The sequence below is a fragment of the Pelodiscus sinensis genome, chromosome 6 (genome assembly GCF_052426305.1).
Source record: "Pelodiscus sinensis isolate ZL-2025 chromosome 6, ASM5242630v1, whole genome shotgun sequence".
Classification (NCBI taxonomy): Eukaryota; Metazoa; Chordata; order Testudines; family Trionychidae; genus Pelodiscus; species Pelodiscus sinensis.
In genome coordinates, this window is record NC_143057.1 from 21,087,266 (window position 1) to 21,104,759 (window position 17,494).

Genomic DNA, 17,494 nt, shown 5'->3' on the forward strand with positions numbered 1-17,494 from the left:
GTAAGATTTTTTCATTTAGGCAAACACACTAGTCAAAATATCCCATGGCATTTTATCTGCAGATACTTCAACAGACCACTACGCATTCAGAGATTATGCAGCAATACTGAAAAATACCAAAGCCATTGGGAAATAAGTTTTACGGTTAGAACATATGCCGAAACATATCAGTCATGAAACATTCTTATTAACTTTAAAACTACACACACACATGAACCTTTAGTTAACTTTTTTTTTTCCCTTTGGAAAAAAACCCACAAAAATGACTCAGTTCAAATGTTTGTTTGTATAAGCATTCCTCACTAGCTTTTTCCCCTCACAGTGACCTAAATCAGTCAGTGAAGCAACAAGAGCCAGAAAAATGCTACGTATATTTGTATTACTTCAACCTGACTAATACAGGCACAGATTTTACAATCCACAGAATCAGCAATTTTTTTTTAGGTTTTGCTATACAAATGTTAAAACAAAATCCTTTGTTAAGCTCTCTGGGAAGGTTTCTGAAACATTTTGGGTGCAGACATAAATGCCCTAATTTGCAATAAATTATGTGATAAGGACTGCTAGCTGCTGAATAGTCAGACCACCCGGTAAAGATTTCACTTACTGGTGAATACAGATCTTATTTGAACTGTTTCAGAGATGAGAGCTGAATGCTTTCCATCGAGATATTGCATCAGTAGTACTTAGCCTTCGCTTTCTAAAATATTGAGTCTCATGAAATCATGAGATTGATTTAAAAATACTGAGATTTCTAAAAACTGTAAATGTTGGGTTCTTTCTATTTGTCTTCTCATTTTTTATTTCTCTGCAACCAAAGGGCTAATTATTAGTATTCATAAAATTCTACAGTATCCTTATTACTTCCTGTTTATTTAATCTGTAAACTTCTCTTCTAATGGAGATTTCAACAACTTTCTTGATAGCTTCATTCAGAGAAAAACCTTCCTACTATTTACCCAAAATACGTCCTCTAAATTTTGTATCATTACTCCAGGTCTCTGTTGTGCTAGTTATTTAAAATACTCCTCTTGTACTTTCATTTGTTAACCTCTTATTGGTACAGGTATTATTAAACAGTTCCAGTTGCTGCATTGTTCATTAAGATTGGTTCTGTCACAGTGAGTGTTGGAGGTAACTTCTAAAATATAAAAGCTTTATGGCTTGTACTGATCAGGTTCTACTTGGCAAGCTTTCAAATTGCTCTTGTAAGCAAACTGGGAGGCACTTATCAGTGCACTTGGACTTCATGGAAAACAAATACTGTGGTGAAAAAAAATGCAATGTTTCAACAGTTTTCTTTTTGAAACTAGAACCAAAATGAGGCCCCTCAAAAAAAAGGGGGGGGGGGCAAAAACAGTGAGATAAGCCAATGGCCCTATGGGATTAAGGAGATGTGGGTTCAAGACCCAGCTCTGCCTGGTTTAGAGCAGGTTCTCTCTCTCCTGTTAGAGCTATTTCTCGTTGCATAAATAATTAACATTAATAGGGCAAGAAAGAGACATTGACTCAACAGCCTAATGGATAGGGCACACATGCCTAGGAACCCAGCAGTGCAAGGATTTGAGCTTGAGATGCTTATAAAACATGGCCGTAGGAGGTGAGGTGTTTGAGCGTGAATGAATGATGTCCCCAGAGAGAACAGCACAACTTTAACAGTCAGAGGAGTGATGGGAAAAGGGATTTTGGCCATGTTCTACTCTATAGTAATGCACATCAAAATTCAAAGATGAACCTCAATCACCTTCTCCCTGTGAATGTGTGTGTTTGGGGGAGAGGGGTAAGGACAAAGCTAGCCAGTTGTGGGGTTTTACTGCTGCAGAACTCAGACAACACACACATCACTTCTGATAGTTCATAATGATAGAATTGGGACTTCTGTTCTGCTTTTAAACAACGGTAAAGAAGGCAATCAAAGTCTGACCCAAGACCTGGAATATGTGATCACTAATGAAGGGACAATCTCTGGTTTCACTTCCTGCCACAAAACCTTAGCGTGCATAACCTTCTCTAAATTTTCCTGTCCAGAAGTGCATAGAGTCAGGTCTAATAGCTTGGCTTATGCTGCAGCTCACAGAGCCAAGCCAGAGCTCTTGTTTGGTTCTAGTTTGGCTCTGCCTTCAAAACTTCCTGGCTTGTACAGATTTATTTTTATAAAGACAAAAGGCCCAATAAAGTGCACAGCATGGAGAGTTCATAATCCTGCTTTGTACACGTTTCAATACTACATTTGTTGCTTGGGGTTTATTTTTAAATCAAAGAAATAAAAATACAGAGTCAACATAACTATCTCTGAGGACATTGCAGGTGACCAAGATCAAATGTTAACTACTTCCGGTCTTTGATTTCCATGACCAAAATAAAACACTGGATTTAAAATGCTGAGTTAGTTTTTAAAAGAAATTTTTCTGGAACTTGAAGCCATTCAAAAGCATTAACGTAGGCATCTACACAAGCATGTATATATTGGCATGCACACACAAAGGGGTAAGAATTTGACTGTGCTGTGCAGAGAATCTATACAACTTGTACATGCCATTCCCCCACCACAAATGCCCTAAATTTGGATGTGTGCATAACACACACACTTTTATTGTGAGTCTGCTCAGAAATGTAAGCAGTCAGTATCAGTTTAGTCGGAAAGGAAGACCATTATGAAAAATAACAGCCCAAATTCTAAATTCTGTTACACAGGGCACAATGGGGACACAATAGTAAAAGTACAGAATTCATCTAATTTTTTCCCTCATGTCCATAGGTTGGGGGCAGTGTTCCCTCTAATCACCTGAGAAGCTGTGCGGTGCACAACTTGATCAACCCCACCCAGTCAGTCAGCTCCCTGCATGGAGTCCTGGCCTCTGACCTGGTGGGACTCATTAATCACCTATGAAGCCGTGCTGCTGTGTATCTTAAAGGGAACACTGGTTGTTTTTTTTGTTTTTTTACTTATTGTTATTGGTTGTTTGTATTATGGTAGTGTGGCCAGAGTCTCATTGTGTTGGGCACTATACAATTAATACAACTGAAGAGAGAATACACTCCCTGAACCAAAGAGCTTACAGTCTACAAATAGATTTTGTAGATGGCGAATAAGCAGGTAAGACACAGTGATGATATTCTGCCACGTTTGTGCTTGTAAAATGTCTTCCACACAATAATTACACCTTCATATAATATAATGAGCTTTCTTTTCTTTTCTTTTCTTTTCTTTTCTTTTCTTTTCTTTTCTTTTCTTTTCTTTTCTTTTCTTTTCTTTTGTCACAATCTTCCTGCACCTCACGTTTTAATTTTTTCAGTCAGCAGAAACCATAGAGTCCAATTTCATGATGTTTTTCCACATCTGAAAATATTTTGCTTCAGTCTCTCCCCACCCCAAAAAATAAAGGTCAGTTGTTGCAGATGGATGGGGATGGGAGAGTTGGAAGATCTTCTGCTAGTGTCAACTTGGGTACGTCTACACTGGCACCTTTTTCCGGAAATGCTTAAAACGGAATACTATTCCGTTTTCAGTTTTTCCGGAAAAGGAGCGTCTACATTGGCCCTGGAGTTATCATCGTAACAAAGTGCTTTTCCGGAAAAGCGCGTCTACATTGGTCTCCTGCTCCCGTGCCTTGGGGCCTCTGCCAGGGACTGACACCCTTCGCAGGGTCTGTGGTTGCCCTCTGACTTTTGGGGACACCACCCTTTGGCCCCCAACTGCTTTTGCCTGCGTTTTTTTTTTCTGCCCTGCTCTGTCTGCTATGGAGCCACGGGTGGCCATGTGCCTGGTCGGGCCCCTGTTAGGGCTGTACAGGTGGCTGCGGCTCCTGCTGCAGGCCGGTACCATGCTGTTCATGGACCAGGAGGCAGAGATTGCCTTAGACTCCCTCACCAGGGAGGCCCTGGCAACCGTGTGGCATCAGCACCCAACCGTAGACCGGCCCGTCTGGAGTTTGGAGAGCAGCATCAACTGGTGGTCCTCAGACTATGGGACGACCACCAGTGGATCCGGAATTTCCGAATGAGAAAGCGGACCTTCCTGCAGCTGTGCACCTGGCTCACCCCCGCGCTGCAGAGAGCCACCACCCGGCTGCGGGCACCCATCCCCGTGAAGAAGAGGGTCACCATCGTGCTCTGGAAGCTGGCCACACCGGACAGCTACCGCTCGGTGGCCCAGCAGTTTGGGGTGGGAAGATCAACCGTCAGAGTGATCGTCGTGGAGGTAAGTCCCAGGGGGAGTGGGATGGGGGGAGGGTGCTGCACTCCAGGCCCAGGGACAGCCAAGACTCCCAGATGGGTCGCCCAGAGGTTTGGGCCGCCCCTCCCTTGCACAGGCCCGGTGGGGGGGGGGGGGGGCGTGCGGCGAGGGGGGCCCTGGTGTGTGTGTGTGTGTGTGTGTGTGTGTGTGTGTGTGTGTGTGTGTGAGGACAGAGGGAATCAAGGGGGGGCCCAAGGGAGCGCACACTCATCCCTGCCATATGTGATGTGTTCCCTTGTGTTTCTCTGCACCCTTCTGCAGGTTGTCCACACCATCAACGACGTCCTGCTCCCGCGAATCATCTGCCTGCGCTACGTGGATGATACCATGGCCGGCTTCGCTGCCCTCGGGTTCCCCAATTGTGGGGGAGCCCTGGACCCCACCCACATCCCCATACGGGCCCCGGAGTATCGAGCAGGCCATTTCATGAACCGAAAGGGGTACTGCTCCATCGTTCTGCAGGCCCTCGTGGACCACAGGGGCTGCTTCGTGGACATTTATGGGGGCTGGTTCGGCCGGGCACACGACACCCGCATCCTCCGGAACTCAGAACTGTTTCGCAGGTTGGAGGCGGGCACCTACTTCCCCCGGCGGGACTTGACTGTCGGGGATGTGCCTATGCCCATCTGCGTCGTTGGGGATGCGGCCTACCCCCTGATGCCCTGGCTAATGCGGCCCTACACGGGGCAGCCAGACCAGAACCGGGCCCAGTTCAACGACCGCCTCAACCGGGTCCGAAACCCAGTGGAGCTGGCCTTTGGACGTTTAAAGGCCCACTTCCGTTGCTTGCTCACCCGTCTCAAGATGGGTGAGCAGAATGCAACGGAGGTCCTGGCCGCGTGCTGCGTGCTCCACAACATTGTGGAGTGCAGTGGGGAGGCCTTCCTCCCTGCATGGATGGCAGCCGAGGCACAGACCTTGGAACAGCCCGACACAGCTGCCGTCCGCCAGGTGTGCCAGGATGCGGTGCGCATCAGAGAGGCCCTGGTGGACATGTTTGCCCAAGCCCCGTAGTAGGGTCGCCTGGGTCTCCCCAGACTACTCTCACCCGTCCCCTACCCTTCCCCACCCCCTTCCCCTACCCTTCTCCACTCCCTCTCCTTACCTCCCCCCCAATTGTGGGCGTACCATAGTTTTATACAGGGGCAGTAAGATATTCTGGGTCTTATTTTCTATCCCTTTCCTAATAATTCCTAGCATCCTATTTGCCTTTTTGACCGCCGCTGCATTCTGTGTGGAAGTTTTCAGAGAACTGTCCACGATAACTCCAAGATCTCTTTCCTGATTTGTCGTAGCCAAATTAGTCCCCATCATACTGTACGTATAGTTGGGGTTATTTTTCCCGATGTGCATTACTTTACACTTATCCACATTAAATTTAATTTGCCATTTTGTTGCCCAATCACTCAGTTTGGTGAGATCTTTTTGGAGTCCCTCACAGTCTGCTTCTGTCTTGACTATCCTAAACAGTTTGGTATCATCTGCAAACTTTACTACCTCACTGCTTATCCCTTTCTCCAGATCATTTATGAATAAGTTGAAAAGGATTGGTCCCAGGACTGACCCTTGGGGTACACCACTAGTTACCCCTCTCCAATCTGAAAACTGACCATTTATTCCTACCCTTTGTTTCCTGTCTTTTAACCAGTTCTCAATCCAAGAAAGGACCTTCCCTCTTATCCCATGGCCATGTAATTTACACAAGAGCCTTTGGTGAGCGACCTTGTCAAAGGCTTTCTGAAAATCTAAGTATACTATATCTACTAGATCCCCCTTGTCCGCATGTCTGTTAACCCCTTCAAAGAACTCTAATAGATTAGTAAGACAGGATTTCCCTTTACAGAAACCATGTTGACTTTTGTCCAACAAATTATGTTCTTCTACATGCTTCACAATTTTATTCTTTACTATTGTTTCGACTAATTTGCCCGGTACTGAAGTTAGACTTACTGGTTTGTAATTGCCAGGATCACCTCTAGAGCCCTTTTTAAATATTGGTGTCACGTTGGCTACCTTCCAGTCATTAGGTACGGAAGCCGATTTAAAGGATAGGTTACAAACCACAGATAATAGCTCAGCAATTTCCCATATAAGTTCTTTTAGAACCCTTGGATGAATGCCATCCGATCTCGGAGATTTGTTAACATTAAGTTTTTCTATTTGTTCCAAAACCTCCTCTAATGACACTTCAATCCGGGACAGTTCCTCAGATTCATCACCCACAAAGGACGGTGCAGATTCAGGAATCTCCCCAACGTCCTCAGCCGTGAAGACTGAAGCAAAGAAATCATTTAGTTTCTCCGCAATGGTTTTATCGTCCTTGATTGCTCCTTCTATAGTTCGATCATCTAGGGGACCCACAGGTTTTTTAGCAGGCTTCCTGCTTCTAATGTACTTAAAAAACATTTTGTTATTTCTTTTTGAGTTTTTGGCTAGCTGTTCCTCAAAATCTTTTTTGCTTTTCTTATTACATGTTTACACTTGATTTGACAGTGTTTATGTTCCTTTCTATTTATCTCACTAGGATTGGATTTCCACTTCTTAAAAGATACCTTTTTGTCCCTCACTGCTTCTTTTACTTGGTGGTTAAGCCACGGTGACTCTTTTTTAAGTCTCTTGCTATGTTTTTTAATTTGGGATATACATTTAAGTTGGGCCTCTATTATGGTGTCTTTAAAAAGTTTCCATGCAGCTTTCAGGGATTTGGCTCTAGTCACTGTGCCTTTTAATTTCTGTTTAACTAACCTCCTCATTTTTGCATAATTCCCCTTTTTGAAATTAAATGCCAGGGTGCTGGACTGCTGAGGTGTTCTTCCCACCACAGGAATGTTGAATGTTATTATATTATGGTCACTATTCCCAATTGGTCCTGTAATGGTTATATCCTGGACCTGATCCTGCACTCCACTCAGGACTAAATCGAGAATTGCCTCTCCCCTTGTGGGTTCCTGCACTAGGTGCTCCAAGAAGCAGTCATTTAAGCCATTGAGAAATTTTATCTCTGCTTCTCTTCCTGAGGTGACATGTATCCAGTCAATATGGGGGTAATTAAAATCCCCCATTATTATAGAGTTCTTTATTTTGGTAGCCTCTCTAATCTCCCTCAGCATTTCTATGTCAGTATCGCTGTCCTGGTCAGGTGGTCGGTAATATATCCCTACTGCTAATTTCTTATTATTGGAGCATGGAATTTCTATCCATAGCGATTCTATGGAACATGTTGATTCACTTAATATTTTTATTTCATTTGATTCTACATTATCTTTCACATACAGTGCCACTCCGCCACCCACCCGGCCTGCTCTATCCTTTCTATATATTTTATATCCCGGTATGATTGTGTCCCACAGATTTTCCTCATTCCACCAGGTTTCAGTGATGCCTATTATGTTTATCTCCTCATTTAATATGAGGTACTCTAGTTCACTCATCTTATTAGTCAGACTCCTAGCATTTGTGTACTAGCACTTTAAAACCATGTTTTTAAAGTTAACCTACAAAGTGTCCACTGGGGGCAGCTGAACCAAGGGAGAGCCCGGCCCATCTTGCCTGCCAGCAGACCAAATAAGTAGCCCCCCTGCCCTAAACCCTTTTCCCCCTCCTGGCTCTCAGCTACAAGTGCCAGAGGGAGAAGGCCCCTGATGGCTGGGGGGCGGGGGGGGAGGGAGGGGGAGACCAGTCCCCTGGTAGCTGGGGGAGGGGTTTGGGAGGGAGAGAAAAGGACCCTGGCAGCCACAGCGGGGTGGGGGTGAGAGCAAAGAAAAACCCCATGGAAGCTCAAGGAGGGCTGGGTGAGAGAGAAAAGCCCCATGGCAGCTGGAGCAGGGTGGGGGGAAAAGAAAAGCCCCATGAGATCTGTAGGGAGGTGGGGGAGGGAGAAAAGCCCCATGGCAGCTGGACTGGAGCTGGTGGGGGAAAGAAAAGCCCCATGGCAGCTGAGGGAGGGGAAGCGGGGGGAGAGAAAAGGCTCCAGCAGCTGGGGAGAGAGAGGATTGGGGTGAGAAAAAATGCCCCCTGGCAGCCTAGTGTGTGTGTGGGGAGGGAGTGGGGGAAATGAGATGAAAGGAAATGTCCACAGTTGCCAAAGAGTACCTGGGGGAGGGGGGAAGAAAATGAACTTGGCAGCTGGGGAGGGCAGTTGGGAGGAGAGAAAACGTTCCTGGCAGCTGCGTGGGAAGGGGGGAGGCGAGGGGGGGTGGGGGGAAAGAAAACGTTCCTGACAGCCAGGGTGGTGGGAGCTGGGGAGAGAAAAAGTGCCCCAGGCAGTTGGAGGGGAATCTGGGCGGTGGGGGTGGAAGGGAGAGAAAATGTCCCTAGTGGCAGGGAGAGAGCTGGGGGGGGAGGGGTTTAGAAAATACCCTTGTTGGTTGGGGGAAAAGCTGGTTGTTCCAGGAAAACAGGAAGTGCCTGGAATTTGATAGTTTTCCATAACACGGGGAGGGGCGGGGGTGGGGAAAGAGGAGGGACGGAATCGTCACAGTCACCACTGGGGAGAGCTGTACCACCAATGGAGTGGCCAGCTGAGGATGGGCTCTGCCATCTTGCCATCATCCTAGCCCCAGCTGCCCCCCACAGAACCCACCAGTGACCCCCCCCCCCACCTTGCACTGCTAGAACACCCAGCATGAATGCTGTGGTCTAGCCTGTGTGCCCCCTTTTCCTCTACCACAGGGAATGCCAGCAGGGCCATCCCTCTTCCCTTCCAAACCCAAGCCTTGGCCTGAGGAGCACCCACTGGGTGCCCCCCTCTATCCTCCCACCCCAAAGGTCAGGCTCCTGGTCAGTCCTGGGGAGCACCTCCCTGCTATCCCATCCCCCACCCCAGGCCCAGGCAGCACCAGCCCGAGGAAGGCCTGTGAGGTACCCCCTTCTCTTAGCCCCCCCCACGCCCTGGCCAGGCCCTAGAGTGCTGGCCCAGGGGAGGACTGTGCAGCCTCCTCCACCCTCTGTGCCTCAGGGCGCACCACCTCAGGGAGTGTCAGCGAGGGAACCCAGCATGGCCCCAACTCCCCCAGCCCTGGCCTGGGCTCCCAACCCAGCCACAGTTCCCAAGCTGTCCCCCCCACAAGCACCCTACCCGTTTCCCTCCCCCCCCCCCCCGCTTCCTTGGCTGGACCTGGGAAGTGCTGGGTAAGTCAGCTAGAAGGGCATAAAGGCTTTTCCTCTCCCTGGAGAATCAGAAAGAGCTGCATAGGATGGAAGACTCATTCAAATTAAGTCTCCTTTCTTCTGCTCTTCCCTCCTCATTAAGACTTCTCAGGGCAGGCAAAAGTCCAGAATTAATAAAAAGGCTCCAGAATTAACTTTGCCTAGTGTCACTGTGCTAAGTGGGGAAGGCAGTTCCATGACCATCAGTGTGCAAAGATTTGTGGAATATTTCTGACCAACGGAGTCAATGCAGAATGTCTATAAACTCGGTTCTTCCTGTCAGATCAAGATTGTCTCTATCCCTGCAAAAACTGTCTTTGCTACAAAAATGACTCAAAAGTCCCTTAGGTGTATGAAACATACTATTTTTAAATAAACACCAAAGTTTCATCCTCACCTCTTAAGCACCTAATCCTGATTGCACTATTAAGGCTTCACTCACTCTCTCCTCTCCAAATCTTTTTTTTTTTAAATCTGACCTCTTATTTGCCCCTATTGTAATTCATAAGGTCCATGGAATTCTGCCATATTGAATCCCATTCAAAACACTTTATATTAATCAATGAGCCAGTGGAAAAGATAAGATGAATCCCAGATGTCCCTTGATGGCGATAGGTAGATCAGATTACACTGGAGAAAAGAGGGTCAGGCTTTTAAAAGTTTATTTAGGGGGTGAAATGTAAAAGATCATATCTAGGTTGTTATAAGGTGGAAGTAGTTGTGGAGTCTTTAAAAAGTTTACAGTATAGATACTTGTATATTTTCAGAGGCCAAGAGAGATTTACTGTAGATTGAGCTTTTCCTTTGTTAAAAAAAAAAAGAGAAAAAAAAGGCTAACTGGGCTATTCTGTATAGCATCTGACATAACAGTTTATTGAATCAGTTCCACGGCTTATGGGAAGAAAAGAGGTGTCTGACAGGACATTTTTCACGTTCCAAACATGCCTAGCATTTACACTGTGCATTCCCACAGGGTTTAGAGAGTGCAAGTGATGCAAGGCACTATGGGATGCATACCCACAATGCTTTACTCTTTCTGTGGACAAGGAAGCTATAGATGTGCTCATGAATTGTTGCTGCCTGCCCCAGGTTATGTCTATATTTCTATAGACATAACCTGAAATACAAGCAATGAGAGAGGAATCAGCTGCAACAGAGGAGATTTAAAAATTGTCATTGATGGTCATGGAGACTCCACCAAATCTTCCATTGGTTAATTACGTGCACAGTTAAAAATGTATGTGTAATGTATTGAAACTGAGAAGGTCAGATTTAAGGGGAAGTGATTATGGGCGATGCTCACAAGATTTGGTGGTTTGGATTGGACTAATATCCATAGGTTCAATCTTGGGTCTGTATAACTGATCTAAAAGGTATTATAAATGTAGGCATTTTGTAAGATTTCTGCCACAGCTTATTTTCATTTGAGGAAAACACCATAAGTAGAGCCTTATTTGTGGTGTTCAAATGGCTGGGAACATTTTTTTCAATATGTTGTAACATACTGGCATGGTTGTATGGGAAATATGAACCCAACAAGATAGAGTGGCAGATTAGCTCAAGTGCTTATCACTGTATCCAAGAAGCAGTGTGTCAAAAGAAAAAGTATCAGTGACAAATCTGAACATTTTCAACTGTGCAAAACTGTTTGAATTTTGGAGACAGATGTTTGAGTGAGACAAGAAAGCAGTGGAAAGCAAGGTGAAAGGTTGGTGAGGAAGAGGCAGACTGAAAGGGTGAATGAGAGGTTAAATGATGGCCTTAACAGGATCAATAGGAGAGAATATGGTGGCTGAGAGGGAAGAAATGACAATTCACCAGCTCAAAAGAAAAAAAAATCATTTATAATCTGTCCAGAGTACAATATTGCAAATGAATCCAGCTCCAAAATTCCACCCAAAGAGTTACTTTTAAAACTTTTATTTTTCATATGTAAGATGCATAGTTATCAAAACATGTTTTATTGTGTTCAGAATAATTTTCTAAAGAAAACCAACTGAGTTCTCTCCCCCCCCCCCCCCACCAGAATTTCTACAATGGTTGGAACCATATTTGGAATCAATATTAATATGTATATAAAGATGTTTCTAAAGTAATTAAGAACCCAAATCATTTTCAGATTCTCTCATTCCTACTTCAGTATTTACACATGTGGCTTCATATTCATACTATTTCTAGTGTCTGATCAATATAAGGCTGGTATGCCAAATCAGATGTATTCCTTTACGAGACTGTTCAAAAGCTTTCTAGATAACAGTGCCAACCTCTCTCACAGACCCCATCTGTGACTGGGTAACAGGTCACTGAAGGAACAGATGCACCTTTTCCCTCTCCTCTCCCTTTTCTCGTTCTACTTTTCCCTCCTGTAATCTAATTTCAGGATGAATTAAAAACAGCTGTGGCAAAAATCCCACAAATGATAATGTCTGTGAAAACATATTCATTGCCAAACTCCAAGAAGTACACTTCCAGTTCTATAATTTCATCCCCCAAATAAAGCATTTGCTTTTAACATTTATAACTGCCCTTCTCCGGGAGAGAACAGTCATATAAACAAAGGCACGTGAGCTCAGAGAGACTGCTACACTCTGCAGCAAATAAAAAGACTGTATAATTTTATGTCCAGTTATACCATTAGTACAGTAGTTATCCATGCTAATGTAGTGGTAATCTAAGCTTGTGCTTAAGTTGATCTCTGCAAGAATCAGAAAGGAATCTTTCCAAGTGTAAAAATAATGAAGAAGTTCATCCAGGAGAGTGCCTTCTGTTTTCCAGATTTTTCAAAACTGGATATTTGAGATTTTTGAGCAAAAAATGCACATGCAACTATGTGTCTAGGTTCCTGTGCTCTGATACACAAGTACGTTGTAGGGTTATCTAGCCATCTGTATACTGGCTATTGGATTTGTAGACCAATTATTAGATGATAATTGTGCATGCAAATACAGAAAGTATAGTTCAAAAGAAACAGATGACTCTTACTATTCTAAAAGACACTAGTGATGCCCTACTACCACAACTACATAGGGAATACATCTCAACCTGTTAAAATGATTCAAAATGGTAAAAAGGAACACGAAAAACAATTTTACCCACTCTACAGAGGTTATTGGGATTCTTCTTTAAATACATGACTATTTGGGAACTGTTTCTAGTTGATCAAGTATGCTGAGCATTCCAGTGATGTATTAGGACCATCCAGGTGGTGAAAAGTAAGCATGGTGGATGTCTGAGTATAATAAGACCTGAATCTAGAAGGTCCAATTAGGTTTGTTTCTAGTAGTGCTAGTGCTGCAAAAACCTATTTACTGAGAGTAAGTGAAGAAAGGAGCAAAATTCAGCATTGTACCCTAAGTTCATGTTGGAGTTCACACATAAGGGTGGCTGACAGATTTGCTAGTCAGGGGATGGGAGGGCATGGCCTCTAGTGAAAGGGGTGTGGCTTCTGGTAGAAGGGGCAGTGCTAACTTCCCTCTGCCAGCCCTTCAGCATCACCCAGGTAATGCTGCGTGGGACTCTGGTGGTGATTTAAAGGGATGCAGCCACAGTGGTAGCAGCCAGGAGCCATGGGCCCTTTTAAATAACTGAGCCCCAGAGCAGCTGTTCCCTTTGCCCCCCACTCCTCCTCCCTCCAATTGGCAGACATTAGAGGTGAAATTCTGGTCACACTTAAATCAAAACCAAAACTCTCTCTGACTTTAGTGGGGCTTGGATTGGTTAATTGGTGTTGATTAAACAAGGGAATTTTACATTGCTAACATGATAAGAAGTTTGGAGCCAGGCAAAACTAAAGAAGCTTTTACTCTGAAGAGAAACCATTTAGGCCAACAGACCTAAACCTGAACCTAACCAAAAAAAAATAATCTTCTTAGAAAATAAGCTCAGCAATACCAAAACCAGGGGGTTAATTGACATAAAGCCACAGCTTCTCAGAAGGATGATTCAACTTCAGCAAACCTATGCAGACTAGGTTCTTAGTGCATTTTGTTTCCCCTCAATGCTTACGGGAACCAAGCAGGCAGGGACAAGAGTTGACATGTACATGGACTTGAAAACCAAACTAAAGCTGCTGGGTTTAATTTTAGGCCTATCAGCCTCAACAGTATCTCTTCCCTTTGTTCCATGTCCTGTTCCATGAAGCTACCGTATGTGGTTTGACTGACACAAATTAACCTTCCTGCCCTCCTCAGTGTCCTGGTGTAGACTAAGTGCCTCTCTGTTGGAAAACGGCCTACAAAGCAGCAGGCAGGCTTCTTTACTGGCTACTCGACTTGTTGTCAGTGAGTGCAGCATATGTCTAGACTGAAGGAAGATTTCAGTGACCCAAAGAATACCCCCAGAGTTGCACAATTTTTGAATGAAGCAGGAGTGAGAGGCAAAAAGGACAATAACTCTTCTTATATGGGGTTGCTAGAGCTATGCAGAAATGACTGATTCTTTGTGAACTGTGCTCTGTGAAAAACACAAACCAAATCAGGCCTCTCCATCTGGCTCCGGGAGGTGTGAAAATGTGTCCAAATACATGACTAGTTTTAATTTCCATTTGTACCAATGAAATTCATGCTGATCTTTGGAATTTTGACAATTCTTGGCATAGTACAAGGGCTCAGTCCTTCAGCCAGAAAAACTCCTATTTAAGTCCTAAGAGTTTTACCATAGTAAGGACTAGTATGGGATGGCCCTTGCTTCACAAAACTAGCTATACAGAATGGTGAATTCATTCCTTGCTTCACAGGCTTGGTCCATTTTATAAAGGAAGTAAATAATCATGGCTGGATCAATGCTAGTTCTATCATGCCCCAGATTAGCTCTAGAAATGGCAAGATACATACCAGTATTCCCATGACACCAGCATTAGTTTTAAATTGCTATATTATTAGCACTACCATCCAATTTTATTATGCATTTATTTCCCATCATTATATTAATTATAAATAAATGTTGTTAGTAGTGCAATCACAAGTAAGATTCACTTACCACATTGCTGCATGTTCTGTATTTAATGTTTCGCCCTTCACAGCTCCTGTGTCCAAAAAGAAAAATACCCCCACATTAATAATAATACCACAACAATACTTACTGTGTTTTTTACTATATATTGCAACTTTTAATCCAGAGATCTCAAAGCACTTTTACAAACTAGAGTAAGGATCATTATCCTTCTTTCATAGATGGTATCAATATTTCTAGAATTAGTTTCTTTTGCCCATTCCTTCCATTTCTCTAAAACACTTTCCTGATGTGGAACGACTTTCTGGAAGAAGTGCATCAACTTTATAAACAGAGTAAATAAATGCAATTTCAGAAACGGAAAGCCTATACCTGAATTTCATCAGTAATTTTTCACACCTCCTAAGTACACATAAGTGACCTTGCAGCTGTGTGTATCTGGCTGCATAACTATACTTCACAACCACTTCGGCTCAGATCCTAATACTGACACATAGCCCTGGCAGCCAGACCGTACGTGGGGGTATTCCTCATGGGCTAGGAGGAAAGGAATCCTTTCACAATGCCATGGAGGAGCATTGAAGCCGTGCAACCTTCTCAGAGCTTGCCTCATGACTTACATGGGAGGGAGAGGGGATAATGGTATAAAAACAGATCCCCAACCCCACTCCACTCCACTCCCAAATCCATGCTACAGAGCACCTTAGCAGCTGGTAGCTGGGCCCTATGGAACTTAGGGACTTCACACCCTTATGTGGGCTTTGCTAATTTTTTTTCTTCCTCCCACACAGCGGAACTACCCTATCAGGGACTTCTGTGTGTGCAAAAAACAGCTCTAGATCCAGATGTCTTTTCAGCAGTGTGAATCCATAATACAAAAATCCCAGCTCATTGACATCAAGGGGAGTTTGATTGTTGCAGGAGTTCAGAATTAGAACTCTGTAAATAATGGATTTTTCAGTACTGGAAAAATAAAAACATTTCATTTCAACAAAATCAAAATGTTTCACTTTGATGTTTTTCTCATTTTCAAATGCATTGAATTTTAAACATAAAATAATTTTGAAACAAAAATGATTTCAAGCCAGCAAAGTCAGTATATGTTTTGTTTAAACAATTTTTTGAAACAACATTTTGATTAGGGGGGATTTTAAAAAGGTATTTCCTGAGCAAAATGATTCATTGAAGCAGACACACATTTGCAAATATTTCAATGACATCATATCTGCATTTTTGATGAAAAAGCTGAAAAATTTCACCCAGCTCTATTCAGAATATTCAACCGAGAATCTCAGTGAAAAATAGAATGGATAACTCGGCCCATATACTGTTCTTTATCTATAACAGAACAGAATTCTTCTCATTTTTAATATCTCTGCTATTTTTTTCAGATTGAGCACAGTATGCATTCCTTGAGGACTACACTCCTGCCAAGTCCAAAGTTTGAAACACAAACCATTTCTGACTTATGCAAGTACAAGGACAGTATCTGCATGATTTTGAGAATTTTTTTCAAATGGCTGAGAAACTCTTTCCATTCTGAGTTAACTCTAAAGTCACCTCAATAGGTTTTCTTCAACTTAGGGCTGTTGACACTGGTAACTTTTGTCACCAAAACCACCCTTTTGGCAACAAAACCCAGAGAGCATTCACATTGCAACGCTACTACAGTCACGAAAAATGCCCAGTTTTGGTGACAAAAAACTTCCACCTCCGTGAGGGGCTTTTATCCCTCCCTCTCCCCTTACTGTCAATAATCATACAGCATGCACTACTGTGTGTACTATGCCGTCCTACATGGATCACCCCAAAGCTTTTGGTTCTTATCAGTTTGTGGGGTGAAGAATCGGTGCAATCACAACTGCTAAGTGACCTATGGGAATTGGGACAGGTATGGCCACATTTCTTGAGTCCTATGTGAGAAGGAGTATGAGCAAGAAACCCTGTTCTTCAGAGCCAAGATAAAGGAACTCCAGTAGGCATACCAGAAAGGAAGGAGGCTTCCTAGTCACTGTGGGATTTTAGGCTGGCTTCTGCTCCCGGCCTCTGGGGCTGTTTGGTCCAGCAACATCTGTGGCCTTTCTAGACCACGGATGTTGCCAGACCATATAGTCCAGGATTTCAGAGGTTCAACCTGTACTTATTTTCCCTCGGAGTATGTCTACACTTACAGCCTATTTCGGAATAGGGCTGCAAATGTAGGCATTCGGAATTGCAAATCAAGGCCGGGATTTAAATATCCTGCGCTTGATTTGCATCTTCCCGACTGGATGCCATTTTTGAAATTTACAAGCCTGGAATAACTGCCCGCGTCTACACGCGGCAGTGAAACGGGCATTCGAAATAAAGCCCTATTTCGAACTACTGTTATTCCTCCTACAATGAGGTTTAACAGGTAGTTTGAACTAGGGCTTTATTTCCAATGCCCATTTCACTGCCGCGTGTAGACGCGGACAGTTATTCCGGGCTTATAAATTTCAAAAAATGGCACCCGGCCGGGAAGATGCAAATCAAGCGTGGGATATTTAAATCCCGGGCTTGATTTGCAATTCCGAATGCCTACATTTGCAGCCCTATTCCGAAATAGGCTGCAAGTGTAGACATACCCTCAGAGATTCCTTGGCAGGGCTGCCATTTCCCTATGGGCTCCTATGACAGCAGGAACATCTGGCTGTTTAAACTGAGTGCCCAGGCACTGTGCCTCAGTGCTCCACCCACAGGCAAACACATCACCCTTACTCACACAAGTAAGTGGCCATACGGCCACCACCATGGGGATATGATCCTCCATAAGGTCTAGCCTGCCATAGAAACATCTCCCCCTACCTTTCAATCTGCCAAAGGCACATTGAAGAATCATGTGGCATCAGGTTAGCCTGTTTTTGAACCACTTCTTATTGCTGTGCAGGTGCCCTATATAAGGCATCATAAGCCAGGGCTATAAGGGGAAATCTAGACATCCCCCACTATAATGTTCTGGGAAAAAGGTCCCAGCCTGCAACTTTCTGCACAGGCCACTGTTTCTGAAGGTATCTCCATCACACACCTTTCCATACCACTCCACATTCTGTCTGTGAAATGCCCACAGTGATCCACAAGCACCGGAAGCACAATGGAGAAGTATCCTTTCCAATAGATGTACACTGTTGCTTAGTGGGG

General features: G+C 44.1%; 1 protein-coding gene across 12 annotated transcripts in view; it reads right to left on the reverse strand.

Moving 5' to 3' along the window:
- ADAMTSL1 (ADAMTS like 1) overlaps window positions 1–17,494 on the reverse strand; it is a 708,340-nt gene that overhangs the window by 229,597 nt on the left and 461,249 nt on the right. For all 12 annotated transcript variants that reach the window (XR_012904618.2, XM_089779187.1, XM_075931513.2 and 9 more), the window contains one exon: window positions 14,363–14,408. Coding sequence is in view for 11 of the 12 variants with exons in the window: in XM_089779187.1 (XP_089635313.1) it covers window positions 14,363–14,408 (46 nt within the window). In the remaining variant the exon portion in view is untranslated. The remainder of the gene's footprint in view (window positions 1–14,362; window positions 14,409–17,494) is intronic.